At 39.2% G+C, this 14,541-nt stretch overlaps 1 protein-coding gene across 1 annotated transcript; it reads right to left on the bottom strand.

Moving 5' to 3' along the window:
- Positions 1–4,061: 4,061 nt before the first annotated feature.
- On the bottom strand, positions 4,062–12,958 carry vamp8 (vesicle-associated membrane protein 8 (endobrevin)). The gene is made up of 3 exons (XM_080766034.1): positions 12,793–12,958; positions 9,019–9,183; positions 4,062–6,405 (listed from the first exon to the last, which is right to left on the bottom strand). The coding sequence occupies exons 1-3, from the start codon at positions 12,805–12,807 to the stop codon at positions 6,202–6,204; spliced, it is 384 nt and encodes a 127-aa protein (XP_080622160.1). The 5' UTR covers positions 12,808–12,958; the 3' UTR covers positions 4,062–6,201.
- Positions 12,959–14,541: the final 1,583 nt, after the last annotated feature.

The following is a 14,541-nucleotide window of genomic DNA, read 5'->3' as shown; positions in this document are numbered from 1 at the left end:
TTTCAAACATCATCTGCTATCAAGTTAAAAATCAATGCGTCTATCATCCAAATTTCCAAAGGCCCCTGGAATCTCCCCAATTTTAATCCCCATTCAGTTATATTATATTATCATGATAAAGTGCAACTGGCCGTGAAATCTATTGCCCTATATATTATGTCAAGCCAAATTAATGTAAAGTAGGCTTTGAGAGGATGTTGTGTGTCTGAGAAAACCTTTAAAATTGCAAACATTCATGAGATGCTTTTATGAATTTTATCGGATATTTTAAAGATCATACATGATTAATACACAAAATAATTCTATCCTAGACTAAGTTTTAGACTCTTGTAGAGGTATTTATGAGATGGTTATGAGATGGTTGTGGATGAGCACCTCTGCACCTGGTGCAGAGGTGCTCATCCACAACCATCTCAGGGGGGCTGGTTCTGGGGCCACATCCAAATGGACTGCATCACCCCTTCAGATCTATCCCTTCCTTCCTTCTTTCTGGCATTCACTGATACTAAAACAGTTGCATGTCACAATATGTGGCAGCACACTGTATTTCTTAGAATTAAAATTAAACATCACATACGCACAGTGGTGTAAAGTAACAAAGTAGGCTACATCAAGTACTGCAAAAATTGGAAAAGTACCTCAAAATGTTACTTAAATACATGTATTTAAGTAACATTTTGAGTTTCCAATACTTTCACTTCTACTCCATTACATCTCAGATCCACAATTTTACTCCACTACATTTATTTGAAAACTTTAGTTACCTTCTTTGTAGATTTTGATTATCACTAAACATACATCACCACTTCAATTCGGCCATTTGAAAATAGCCGATCTACAAGCTCATGATGTGACACATTCTGAGCTTGTAGATCTGCTATTTTCAAAAGATTCTTTATACATTTGACAACTTGAGACAGGACATTCTGAATACTTTTACTTTTGGTACTTTAAGTACATTTTGATGCCAATATCTTTGTACATTTTTAATTCTGGACTTTTACTTTAAGATATTTTTTGCCTTTATTGATACTTCATAGACAGTAGGTTGACAGGAAACAGGGAGAGAGATGGGGGGGAAGACGCGCAGCAAAGGTCGTCGGGATGGGACCGCAATACGCTGTAAGGCTGGATTACCAGCCTATATAGGTGCCCGGACTGCTAGGCCGGCACAGACCTGTAAATGGAGTTTTTCTATACTGCAGTATTGATAGGCCTACTGTTACTTAAGTAAAAACTCTGAGTACTTTTCCCATGTAAGGTTCATGTAAGGTTCAGACGGAGATGTTCATTATGAAATAACTTATAAAGGGTTAGGTTGGTTGGAAAATTCAAAATTCAATTCTAAGACAACTGCTATAAGGACGCGAGTTCCTAACATCACGTTATACAGACAATTTATCTCCTCTCTTAAGACTTAAACTATAGCCATGGCTTGGTTAGTCTTAAATAGTAACAGCTTGGTGAAATATACCATTCACTGTAAAACCTTTACTGTAAAACCTTTACTGAAACAACATTGACTTAATCAGATACCACTGATTACCTGGCTTCATAAACAGAGGCAGGGGAAATCCTGGTCCTGTTGGATTTTAAGTGAACAGATACTGTAAGCTTCTTACACACAACGGTTGTTGTGACAATATCTGACCAAAAGTTATCATGTAGGAAAATTACCCAGATAACCATTTCTTCCCAAATATTCTGTGAAATGCCAGTGGCTAAAGTAAAGCCAGCATATTACCAATTACTTTTGTCAATTCAATTATGAAATTATATTCTTTGTATAATTTCCAGACTAGGAGACTAGAAATCACAGACTAAAGCAAGGATAACGAAATTAAAGATGTCTTAAAAATACTTAAGTCAGGCGGCACGGTGGCACAGTCGGTAGTGCTGACACCTCATAGCTAGAAGGTCCTGGGTTCGATTCCTGCTGGGGGGTGTTCTCTCCTCCGTGTCATCAGTGCCCATACCTGAGGCGGGGTTGCCGAAAGGGCCTTTCTTTGTGGAGTTTGCATGTTCTCCCCGTGTCCCGTAGGGTAGGTACCCTCACAAAAAACATGCAGTAATCCTGGTCTCTAAACTACCTCCCCCTGGCTAGCTGGGGCGCCTGATGGATGGGAAAGGAACTGGTTGGAATAACGTGTTCCTATATACGCCCAACCGGGGAAGCTCCCCCTGTCAGGTGAAAAGAAGCAGCTTAGCCTCCTCATGCATAGAAGGAAGCATGAGGTCAGTCCGCTGCCCTCCCCAGGTTGGCAGAGGAAGTATAGCGCCCAGGATTACATAATGATGATTAGATAATTGACACTGGGTAAAAAAAAAGAAAGACTTAAGTCCATCATGTAGGCTACTCTCCTCTACAGGATGGCAATACAGGCTATAGCAAACATGTTTACATTACCATTTCGGAATACAAATAAAACCATATTACTCATCATATGCCTCATATTATTCTGTAGCAGGTCGCCTGGAGCTAATAGTCTCAGAAGTCCCACCCAACAATGGGGCTCTTTTTTGGCAGATCCACACAAAGGCCATATTGACCATGCCTACCACACTCTCTCTCTACATCATTGTCCAATTGCACGGTGTTGGACTCACATCCGCATGACTGGCTGACAAGCTGAAATCCACTGAGATTTCTCATTGCTGATAAATGGGCTCCTATTGTTGTTTTTCTGGGAACTCATGTGAATACATTGTCAATGTGTTTTGTCACAGTTTTTTAAAGACAGCAGATCCATGGGTAATGCATAAATAGGCTAATACATAATCTGTAATGACATGCATAAATAGGCTAACTAACACACACACACACACACACACACACACACACACACACACACACACACACACACAGAGAGAGAGAGAGAGAGAGAGAGAGAGAGAGAGAGAGAGAGAGAGAGAGAGAGAGACAGAGACAGAGAGAGAGTGTCTGTGTGTCAAAGTGACAAGTCGTAGAGAGAAAGGCCATGTCAATATCATTGCTCTAATTATTAGAGGTATAGGCCCTGAGTCACAAAAGGTTGAAAATCTATCAAAACTATCATTATGCAAACATAATAATGATGACCTGTTTTGTAGAACACATGCAAAAATAACAGCAACATAGCAATAGTTTGCAATAATACCCCTTATATACAAGTATAAAATGTATTTTGGAAATTGGTATGTGGGTGCATAGGCCGTGACCATCTTCACACAGCCTACCCAGGTGGTAGGCCTCGAGTAACTAAAATGTTGAGAAGCCCTGCTCTAATAGGCCTATAATAAAGAGTGACATAGCCATATAGAATAGAAACTTAAATCACCTCAAAATCAAAAATGTAACCTCATCATGCACTAATTTGGGTTATGATCAGGAAACATGACAAATGCTCAAAGGCGCTTTTTTATATACTGCATTCACACTGGCAGATACAAAATATACACAGCATATCTGTCGCTTTGTAGCTGAAGTTGAAGCCTACTCAACATATTTGTAGCTTTGTAACAGCTACAAACATCGAATGTAGCTTTGTATCTTCATGCTGCCGGCTTACATTGAAAATGAAGGTAGACTGTATCTTTTGTATCTGCCAGTGTGAGCAACATCACAACACTACCATCCATTCTATTAGCATTACTCTGTCGCCCTCTTGTGTTATCCAACATAAGTGTAAAGTGTAAACAAGTACCCCCAAAAACATTGTAGTGACTCAATAATGAGGGATAATACTAGAAAGATAATAAATAATACCATATTGTCCCAAATATAAGACGACTGATAATAAGACGACCCCCATTTTTCAAGACTAATTTGTGGAAAAATAACATTGAATGTCAAATAGTCTAGTCCCCGATTATAATACGACCCAGTTTTTTTTGTATATTTCCATTGGAAAATAACAGTCTTATATTCAGGCCAATAGGGTATTATTTGCATTACACAGATTTTGGGGTGTTATGAACTCAAATAAAACAACCATTTCTTGGAGAATCAATAATACTCAAGGCATGACAAATATATAGTAAACTGGCTATTTAAAACCAAAGAAATGAAAGCAATAAACATGTGCAAGGCAATACTATTTTATTTTAGATTAAACTACCAACATCAGAATCAAGATAAGTTAATTATATTAGTCTAAAAATACAGTAGGTGTGACCTGTGGCAAGCATTTCCCCTATACTAAAATACAACAGACAATGGATTCTGGTATGAAGTACATTTGGTTCACCTCTTAAAAAGGATTTGAAACAAATCCCTGTTAAAACATATGTTCATGACTGTCATAATGAACAATATATGTTGTGTTGATGTTCTGTAATTTTCATGTGAAGTGCCTATCTTGTCTCAGAATAGACATAAGTTTAGAATTAATTTATCTAAAGAATAAGTATTTCTACATCATACACTACCCCTTCATTTTCCAATATGCATATAAAAGAAAACAAGATTTGAAAGATACGGCATATATATATACCGGTACATATACATGTGTGTGTGTGTGTGGAAAACAAAGACCTTAAAATAAATACACTAAAGAATATATACTTTCTTTAACACTGAGGTTAAGGGCCATTACAAATATACAAATGGGTGAGGACTTTCATTATGTACAAGTTTGAGACCTCTTTAAACCCGAGGTTTTAGAACAGTTGCTTTGGAGTTTGGACTGACATGGACACTTTTGGACAGTCCTCTTTTTCTCCAGCATTCTTTGGGACTAAAAACAAAGTAATGACATTTTACGCCATGCTTACTGATCTGCAGATATATTGTTTGCGGAAACTTTAATAATAATCTTAATCTGACCAATCTGATCATGTGTAACATGCCATATAATTTTGGTACTTTAAATAGCAAATGTGCCCATTAGTTTTCACACTAGGGGGAGACATTGCTAAAAATGCTACATAATCTCTCACAGCTGTCTGGCTGGAAGAGTTTGTTTCAAATAGGCTTCATCTTCACTGCCTGGCATGAGTTCTCCACTGACTTCAAGGACCAGTGGAAGGAGAACAAGGCCATTCTGCAGTTGAGGTTAAAAGCAGAAGCGGAGTGCTTCTGATAAGCGAGGGAAAAGGCGATATACAGTGACCAAACACGCATCTGGAATTAAAGCCAAGCTGGGCAATAATATCCGAGACCTTGTTGGACAAAGGAAAGTTCAAAAGACAAAAAGCAAGGACAAAAGAACTATGGACTGGCTTGTACAGTACACCCAGGTGACTCAACATTTGTACCAGAGCCCCCTTGCTGATGACATCTCTACTATTAGTTAAAATTCAGACAAAAGGATGAACAAGAGAAGTTAAAAGTTAACAGATGATTGATTATTCAACCATGTCAGCACAATTTCACAAATCTTGCATTTCTGGTTTGATATATTTCACATAAACTAATCTGATATTGCTGCTCACAGCAAAGGCAGTGTTGATAATAATGTGAAATAGATCAAAATCATGGCTATGACTTTGATGTGATATAATATTCCTTTCTTTTATTTAAGTAATATACTATACATGGTCAATCCATGGAGCACATGAATCTTGTTAGCCCATGAAACCTAAGCAGAAGTTCAAAATTGCATTGGCTATTTAGTTGATCATTCGCGGAAAAATAAAATCTTAAACCCAAGGGACCATTTTTCACTCAGATTTTTTCATGTGTATATATTTGGACAGGCAGAAAACTAACACACCAAAAAAGTTACGACAACACACAGGTTGCACAGTGACTGGCGACATACTGACTTTAAAAATGTGCAAACAGGCCATATACAAATTCATTAAACGGAAAACTATGAGATCGGAGGAAACCACATTCACCATTTTAACCTATACATGTCACATTCAAATGCATACTGTGCAACTGTCCGAAAAAAACCTTGCATCCTCAGTAAAAGTAAAAATTGCGAATAATTTGAAACTAATTGTTGTGTAAAAATTGGTGTGCCGATTAGGAACCAAATAATATGGTGTTAGAAAGGGTTTTAGAAGTCTCAAAAGGTGAACATTTTCAAAGTCAGAGGTCTCTGTCCTTGATTCAACTTGATTAAATTGAGATCTTCCATTATAGCAAAATAAATAAGATAAAATATTGATCAGTGGAATAAAGAGGTGAAAGAACGGATTTACAGGTTTTTACATGAACAATTTACAGTATATGGATACTTTTTTGTGTGACGTAGAATAGAAATGTATGTGCGTTTACTCTGCGCCTGGGGGTAATGTTGGCTTTTTGGTGGGGGTGATAGGGGGGACAGGAGAGCCGACAGGGATGACTCCCGTGGCCAGGAGGATGATGATGAGGATGATGATGAGCACGATTACCACAATCACCACAACCAGCTTGACGTTCTTCCACCAGTAGGAGCGAGCCACCTTCTGTGACGTCTGCTTAAAGTGCTGGGCCTGGTGAGGAACACAGGGGGGGGGTAGAGATACTGTGTTTAAGCATCAACTTTACTTTACAACATTACGGCATGGCACCAAGCCGTCTAGTACAGGCCTACAACATAGACCTGTCTGTTACATGAAGAAAAACATCCTCCTAATCGGATCTAAAAGCACAAAATCATATTGCTGATGCCAAACTAAACATTACAGCATTACAGAAATTAATTCAGTGGAAGCAAACTAGAAAACAGGACCAGGTCCAATAACTCTGTGACTCCCATTTGGATCTGTGGACGTGATCATGTTGATGATGACGTCAGTCTTGAGTCTGACCAAATATGGAGAGACAGCAGGATGTGGTTGTGAGATTATGTCACCAAATCGTTGTCTGGCGGAAACCTTGCAAGTCTAAAATTGTTACACTTCAGACAACAACCCATGTTCCAATGGATCCAATGTACTGAAAATATCAGAAAACAACTCATGTTCTAATGGATCCAATGTACTGAAAACATCCACAAGCCAACAATGCGTCACTCGCAACGTATTGTGAGCTTGAAGATTGGCTATTTTCACTCTGTTGCGTCGTATGACAAAGTAGGGCATTCATTTGTGAAAAGAAACTAGAAAAAAAGAAAAACAAAACTGCTGCCAAATGTCTGCAGCTTGTGCGATTGTTTTTTTTCTGCATATACAGAAGTTTTCATTTGCACGTTTTCACTTGTCTCTTACAGAGCCACACCATGTAACTAGCTGCCTCCAGCTTTTATAAATGATTTCTGATGACCACATAGCTACCACTCCTACCATTAACCCAAAAGGGACTACAAAAAACATTACACAACATGTGAGATTAGCAGATCTACAAGCTCACTATGCATGATGCATCACATCGCAACACATTTGTGGGCTTGTAGATCGGCTATTTCCGATGCACAACACACACTGTTGTACGACTGAGTACACTGTACATTAACCATATAGATAAGATAAATAAAATGCTGAAAAAAACCCTATATTCAAACCTAAGAATCCGTATCCATTTACTGCATAATACAGCCTGTAGCCATTTTCTGTTACTGTATTTTATACAGAAAATGGATACAAGTGTTCCATTTCGTGGCACAACCTGATGCCAACTTTTGGCCCTACTTTCATGGTTACAAATGGCAATTTACAAGTGTCGTGTACCATCAAAGGAATAGCTCTTTGAGTATAAAAATGATGTAACTAACATCAAGTTTATGGTAAGATTCAGCAATTAGAGGTAATATGCTCCACAAGAGCCCATTCTGGCTCAGCTGTTTGTCCAAGATAGCAGCACCCTACCAAGTACACCCGTGGTGAATACATTTAGGCATCAAAGACGAGTTATCTTTTACTCTGGCTCTACATCACACAGAGACGACAACCCCTGCCTGTGACTGGAGGGCCCAAGATCTCAAAAAGGGGAGATAATTTACAATTGCTGCCAAATCGAATGTAAAATTGGCAAAGCACTGCAACTGGGGTCCACCTTAGCCTGGATCAAGCCCAAAGACCCCGCCCACTCTCTGAGTGGACTGCATCTCTTGGTCTGGTGTTGCACTGTGAACCTATAATTTCTTCGGTACAAAAATGTATTATCTAATGAGAATTGGTGGTGGGGGTGGGTCTAACCAATCAGCGCCGAGGCCCATTTTCAGCGTCATCACACAGCGCAACACACATCAAGGACTGTCTAAAGAGGACAAGAAGCGAAGACCGCAAGGGCGCCGCCATGTTGATCACATGGTGCTCCATGGAAGGAAAGGAACATGCGCAGTTGCAGACCAAGGCTGCATAAAGCCCATTGCGCATGTTTCTTTCCTTCCATGGAGCACCATGTGATCAACATGGCGGCGCCCTTACGGTCTTCGCTTCTTGTCCTCTTTAGACAGTCCTTGACACACATGAGGAAGTAGGGAAAAACAACAACAATGGCTATTGGCTGAGGGAAATTCTAATCGCCTCCCCCTTGAAATCGCTCAGACAAGAGACAATGTCAGACTGAATCTTCAAGAAAGCTACAGTCTGATAATCAGGCTAGGTCCACCTACCCTGGGAAGCCTTCCTTTTCGGGTTTATGATCTGGTCGGGAGTGGAAGGTAATTTACGTTATTTTGTAGTCACTGATTCAAGCCGGATTCAGAAGTACCGGAAATAATTCCTGCGATCACAATTTTAGGGCCTACCCATTCCCAATAACATCCCTGTGGCGTAGTTTTTTGCAGATTTTTAAAATATAAATGGGAGTGTACTTTCCAGAGACTATTTAGCGTCTGTATACCTTTGTTATCCCACAGGGAAATTCCATTTTATTGGGTAGGCCCTAAAATTATGATCATGGGGAATTATTTTGTGTAGTTCTTATTCCGGTTGTGGTTCCCTGCCTGATGACTACAACATGATGTAAATTACCATCCGCTCCAGACCGGTTCACACAGCGATTTAGTAACAAAGACCAGACTTTCCTCCGAGGTGGAAAGCCTGGTGACGCGAGGTTAGGGTCCACCCTACCTCCTCAGTCAACCCAGAGGTTAAGTCTGTAATTGTTTCCCTCCCCTCCAAGATGTTTTAAATCCCACAAAAAGATACCAAGTTACTAACCCCCGCCTGCAAGTCTTCTGACTTGTCCATGAGGTCGTCCAGCCTCTCTCCCCGCGCCAGAATGCGGTCCACATTCTGGGTCATGATGTCTTTAACTCCATCCACCTGGGACCTCAGGGATTGTACCTTATCCTGTGCAACCTCAGCACCAGCCGCATTCCGCTCCTACAGAAAAGGAGGGGGAAAGAGGAGTAAAAAAGGGGGAAAGAGAGAGACAATGGGAAAGAGTGGGGTTGAGGTCAATATTGATTCTATACAGAAGTAACAGAACCCTTTGTTCTGATAAAGCTTGCAGGCCAGAGGCCACTGAGACACTGCGGCAGTCTATTTTACAATTTTACTGTTTTTCCAATTAATTGTAGAGTCTCTCTCGTAAAATGCATAGCAGTGATCTACAAAACCACATTCAATTCTTGTTAATGATGATAGGCTAGCAACCACACTCGCATTTCTCCCAACAACCAACCCAGGAAGGATACCGTAGCTACTATTTACATTAGATGGGCTCATAAAAATACTAGTGATTTCAGATAAAATTGGTGTGCTAACGTAACACTTTAGGTCAGGTCTATAATGCGTTATACCCACACTAATACTTAAGGTATTTAAACAGTTGTTTGTATTATTATTATAACATGTAAAATGTGTAAATGTATAAGAGCTGGCCAAATGCATTATCAACTCAGTGGAACATTTATAATGCATTATAATGCACTTATGCTTCATAACACTCATAAGTGTATATAATTATGCATAACAACTTATAATGAACACTTTATAACTAACTAAGTTAAGTTAGTTGAAAAGTGCTGTTCCACTGGGCTTATAATGCAAAAATAAACTTGAGTTCAAGAGTGTTTTCATACCAGCTCAACAGCTACAATGACGTGGGCACGGAAGAAATGAGTGTGCATCACTGTCCGTGTAAATTCCTGTACAACTACTGTACTTGGTAAGTAAAATAAAATATAACTATAACTAGTCAGCTGCTGACCATGAAAAGTGGAAGCGCCTTGTGAAGGCCTTATGTTATGTACCACGAGGTACAAAGTGGATAGGTAACAGGTAATATAACTATATGGTATAATTAACTGCATTCATTTCTATATATAGTTCACATATCTAATATACAAAACGTAACTGCAGTTCGTCAAACTAGGTGTCAGTCAAGGGGAAACACTAAAGCAAACTGAGCATACAGCGTTTCTTTAGCTCTACCTACGACAAGTTCACATGCCACCAGTATCTAAGCAGGTAATCAAATGATGTGTATCAGGAAGGAACATATTTCTAGTTGCCTGTTGTCTGTGTGCGGACTTGGTGTTGGCCAGAGTGTCACTTGGGACACTCCCCCAGCCCAACCTGTTAGTTTACAGTGCAGCCACCAGACCTGCATGGATGTGAATGACACCTGTCCCTGTCCTACCAAAATAGTTTAGCAATGTGGTCATTGTTACGTGGTGGCTTATAATGATATGGAAATTCAATTAGGATGTAGTCATTTTACGGTTAATGGAACACATAATGTGCAACTGTGTGCATGTCTATAGGCCTTCTAAGGACCTTTGTGACGCCATCAGACAATAAACAAAGCTGTCTCCGGGAAACCAGCTGCTTTGGCTACGTCATCCAGCTCTCCTCCCTCCCTTCTTGTCTTTCTTTCCTGTAGAAAAGACTGCTCCCTCCCCCTCTCCAAACTAGCCAACAGGCACAAGGAACTCCATGAGGTCTGCTATCGCATGTCAGCCAACTCCATCAGAGAAAAGGAAACGGTAACATGCCCTGAAAAACAAGTTTTAACTTCAGGTCAACTTCATTGTCATTCCAACTTACATTTGGAATGACGTAATGTAACTTGCAGTGAGCACATTAACTGAGATGTCCTAATTGTAACGCTTTAATAATAAAAAAATTAGTCATGTGATGAGTCACGTGTGTTTTCAGTTATTTTCTAAGATAAAACAGCCCACTGTGAATACAAGGGATATATTTAGTTTAATTTGGTACCAGGCCGCATCAACCTTAATACGATAATACGATTTCAATAACCACTTAAACACCAGCATCCACATTCTGGGGCAGGGGAAGGGGACGTCGGGGACACATTAGCCAAAACCAGCCGATTACATTGCGAGTTGTGCTATTTTCGGTAAATATATGATGTAGACAGGTCCAGTTTACCAAGTTTAGAGGTTTAAGTGGTTAAAACTAGAATAAAAAACATGGCACTCACTCTCTATGAACATGATTTACATAATAAACTTGTGTCACTTTTATGAACAGACTACATTCAATTTCAAACAGTGATCAATTCAACAAACAAAAGGAAATGATTCCCCCAAATAGGTATATGATGTACTTGGTTTCCATTTTCCAAGACAAGGGGACGCCAATATCAGGAAGATGGTGACAATCACGAGGAAGAGTTATAAATGAAGAAGAATGTTATAAATGAAGCAGTCACACTGACACCACAAACTCGATGCAGTGTGAATTTAATGCAAAAGAGAGCAAAGTCTTGACAAAAGACCCCGAGGAACATTAGTTTACTTTTAATAAGATTCAGACAGCTACGAATGTGACTACTTCTTCTGTTTAAATGTGACCCATTCATGAATTTTAACATATCTGAGAATGCAGGGTTGTTAGAGAAGGGATGTTTCATGTCTAGAATTAAAGGAAGGAAGTCTGCGCACACTGTTCTACAGCTCCCAAGTAGTTTTATTTAAAACCATAATAATAATGTTTAATAAAAATAAAACAATAATTGGGAGATGTAGAACAGTGTGGGGACTTCCTTCAATCCTGTTTTTGTTCAGCACCTGAATAATTATTTATAGATTTTTCCCTCTGGACTCTATTTCTAATGTATTGAAGTGTACATGTTCATTTATGCATTTGTAACTCAAGTGTGAACAAAATGGAACCTTACGGGTCCATAATTTGTACACACATACATTTGTACACCCAAGAGTTAGAATAACATGCAGATATTTTTTGTGCATGTAATGGACAAACAGTCTTTTGGAAAGAATGACTGTGTTGATTTTGGACTTCCTCTCAGCAGAGAAATCGTGCCACCGCCACCACCACAGTTCAAAGGTTGTCTAAACCTCCACAAATGAGAGCATATCATTTTCCCACAGCACTGAGTCTGTCATCATTTAGCATAGCGCACATTGGAAGCATAAGCATTTAATACACTGTATGTGATGTATGATTTATGTTTATTTTATTTAAAACATAATAAAAAATAAAGGAAACACTGAGACAAAGTCTGATCATCATCGTGCACACCAAACCAAATCTTAGTATATTTGATCTGCTGAAAATGTGAACTTTAAATGTGTTTTATTGAATTGTCAATATACGCTACGTAAACTATAAAATATTTACAACCAAAATATGTTGTGGCGACGATGTTACTCGAAACACCAGATTTATGTTCAAGCCAATAAAGATAAAGTTTGAATTGCCGTAGTGGCTGTAAAGAGGCCTGTTGTCCGGGCTAGCCTACTATACGTCCTCTCTGTGGTCTCATCATCTCATGTAACGTTGCAAAATGCAAATGCATAACAATTAATTATAGATTGTGGTGGCGAAAGCAAGCATGGACATCTAACAGCAATGTGCTGCAAGGTGTTCAAAATACGTTTGCAAAGTCCAACAAACAAGATGGAGAAGGAAAAACAAACACTTGTTGCACCACCTGAGCTCTAAACATGAAGACAACCTAGAAACACACAGGTTGCGTTTCTTTAAATTCTCACTTACCGGATCTATGTCCATTTTGTCTGAAAATACGACACCCTTGTCTCCTGACGACGGCGGTGGAAGTTGTCTTGGGCAAATGGGTGATAGTAAAATCTTTACGAACTTGTTTTTTTTAGTTAGTTTCAACGCTCGCTCCCGATACTGTTTTGTTTCCTCCCCAGCCTACCCGTATGTTAATTTGTTTAACTTCCTGGTTTTTTTCTCCCCCCACCAGTCACCAAATTCCATTGCCTTGTCCCTCCTCCTCTTTCAACCGTTCCCCTCCATCCCTCTTGAGGGTGTTTCCATCAGGTGTGCACTACAGCCTGGGTATTGATTGAAATCACACTTCTACTGTAACCTGTGACTGTAACTATTTCATATACTCTGCTTTAGAACAAAATCTACAATCATCTACAATGTATAATGCTCAGGAGTTAGACTCAGGTTCCACACTGTTGGAACGTGTAATGGTGATGTTATGTAGTTGACAAGTTAGGCTAACTAAGAAATTAAGAATAGGCCTATCCAGTTGAGCTGAAAATAATTATCCATACAATTATATATGTCTGACTGTGAAATAAAATGACAATGTTGTCTTCTCCCAAAAGAGAATTCCAACTCTACAGGATTCGAACATGAGTCTCTAACCCTGTGGGAAACCAAACACAAAACATTCCTCCAAGGAAGAATGGGCAGACCACCTCCAACCACTGGCACAGCAGATACACACATTGACAGACACATTAATATTGTATGAATATACTACCAAACAGATTGGTTAATGTTTTATTCATTCACGCCAATGACCTCAAGTGTATTATTGCTTAATTAGCCAGTGGCCAGTGTTTTAGTGTCAGTGTGTGAACAGTAGTTCTCAATGTGGTGTCTTGAGGGGGTTCTAAATGGAACCTTAGAGGTCTGTAAACTTGTGTGCGAATGAACCCATTAGGTTAATTTCCAATAGAGTTATGAGAGTACCTTTCCTCTCAGCCAATGACGTGAGATCAAAAGTTACATTAACAGTGGCATACTTCTGTATAAAAGCAGCTTACAATTGTAGTATGTAGTGGGCCTGTGGAATAGAAAATATTAATTTGTCTTCACCAGGGTAGAAGACAAAGAAGACAGGGTAAATCAGACCTGGTAAAATAGCTACATAAATCCAACTTTCCAATCCAATCACTTTGCAATTTCAGTCCACACATTCACAGGGACATTGGCCTATAATAAATGTAACCTAGATGTTCAGGAATTCATTTTATTTGAAGAACACAAATTTTTGTGGATGTTGCAAGAGACCGGACGGGTACCAAAGCAGGTTGTGAAGTGTTCTTGGAGGGTTAGGCAGAAATTCTCAAATTAAGATGTACCGATACCATTTTTTCCTTGAACCACTGTTCTAGGAATAAACCAAATTTTCATAACTGTTAACGTGCAGAGCCACAATAAAATAAAGATGCAAACCGAGCATTTTAGTTGCGTTTCTCCATCGTTTTCCGAAAAACACGTCCAGTGTGCAACCAGAGTATAAAACAGTCATGCAACATGAAGCATTGAAAATATTACTGTAAATGAAATATGTGATAAATTCGGTGGTATGGGAATGGCATGGACTGGCAGATACCTGCATTTTTAGCAGTATTGGCAGATTTTCTGATACTGGTCTCGTTATACATCTGTCCATGTCAATCCAGATATTCCTTAGCCCTGTGAACTAAGGAACTCTGCATGTCTGCAAGTAACACCATAATGGTTTTTCTTTGCTTT

This window comes from Protomyctophum bolini (genome assembly GCF_963924005.1).
Source record: "Protomyctophum bolini genome assembly, chromosome: 6".
In the NCBI taxonomy this organism is placed as follows: domain Eukaryota; kingdom Metazoa; phylum Chordata; class Actinopteri; order Myctophiformes; family Myctophidae; genus Protomyctophum; species Protomyctophum bolini.
This window is presented reverse-complemented; position numbering and strand designations above follow the sequence as displayed.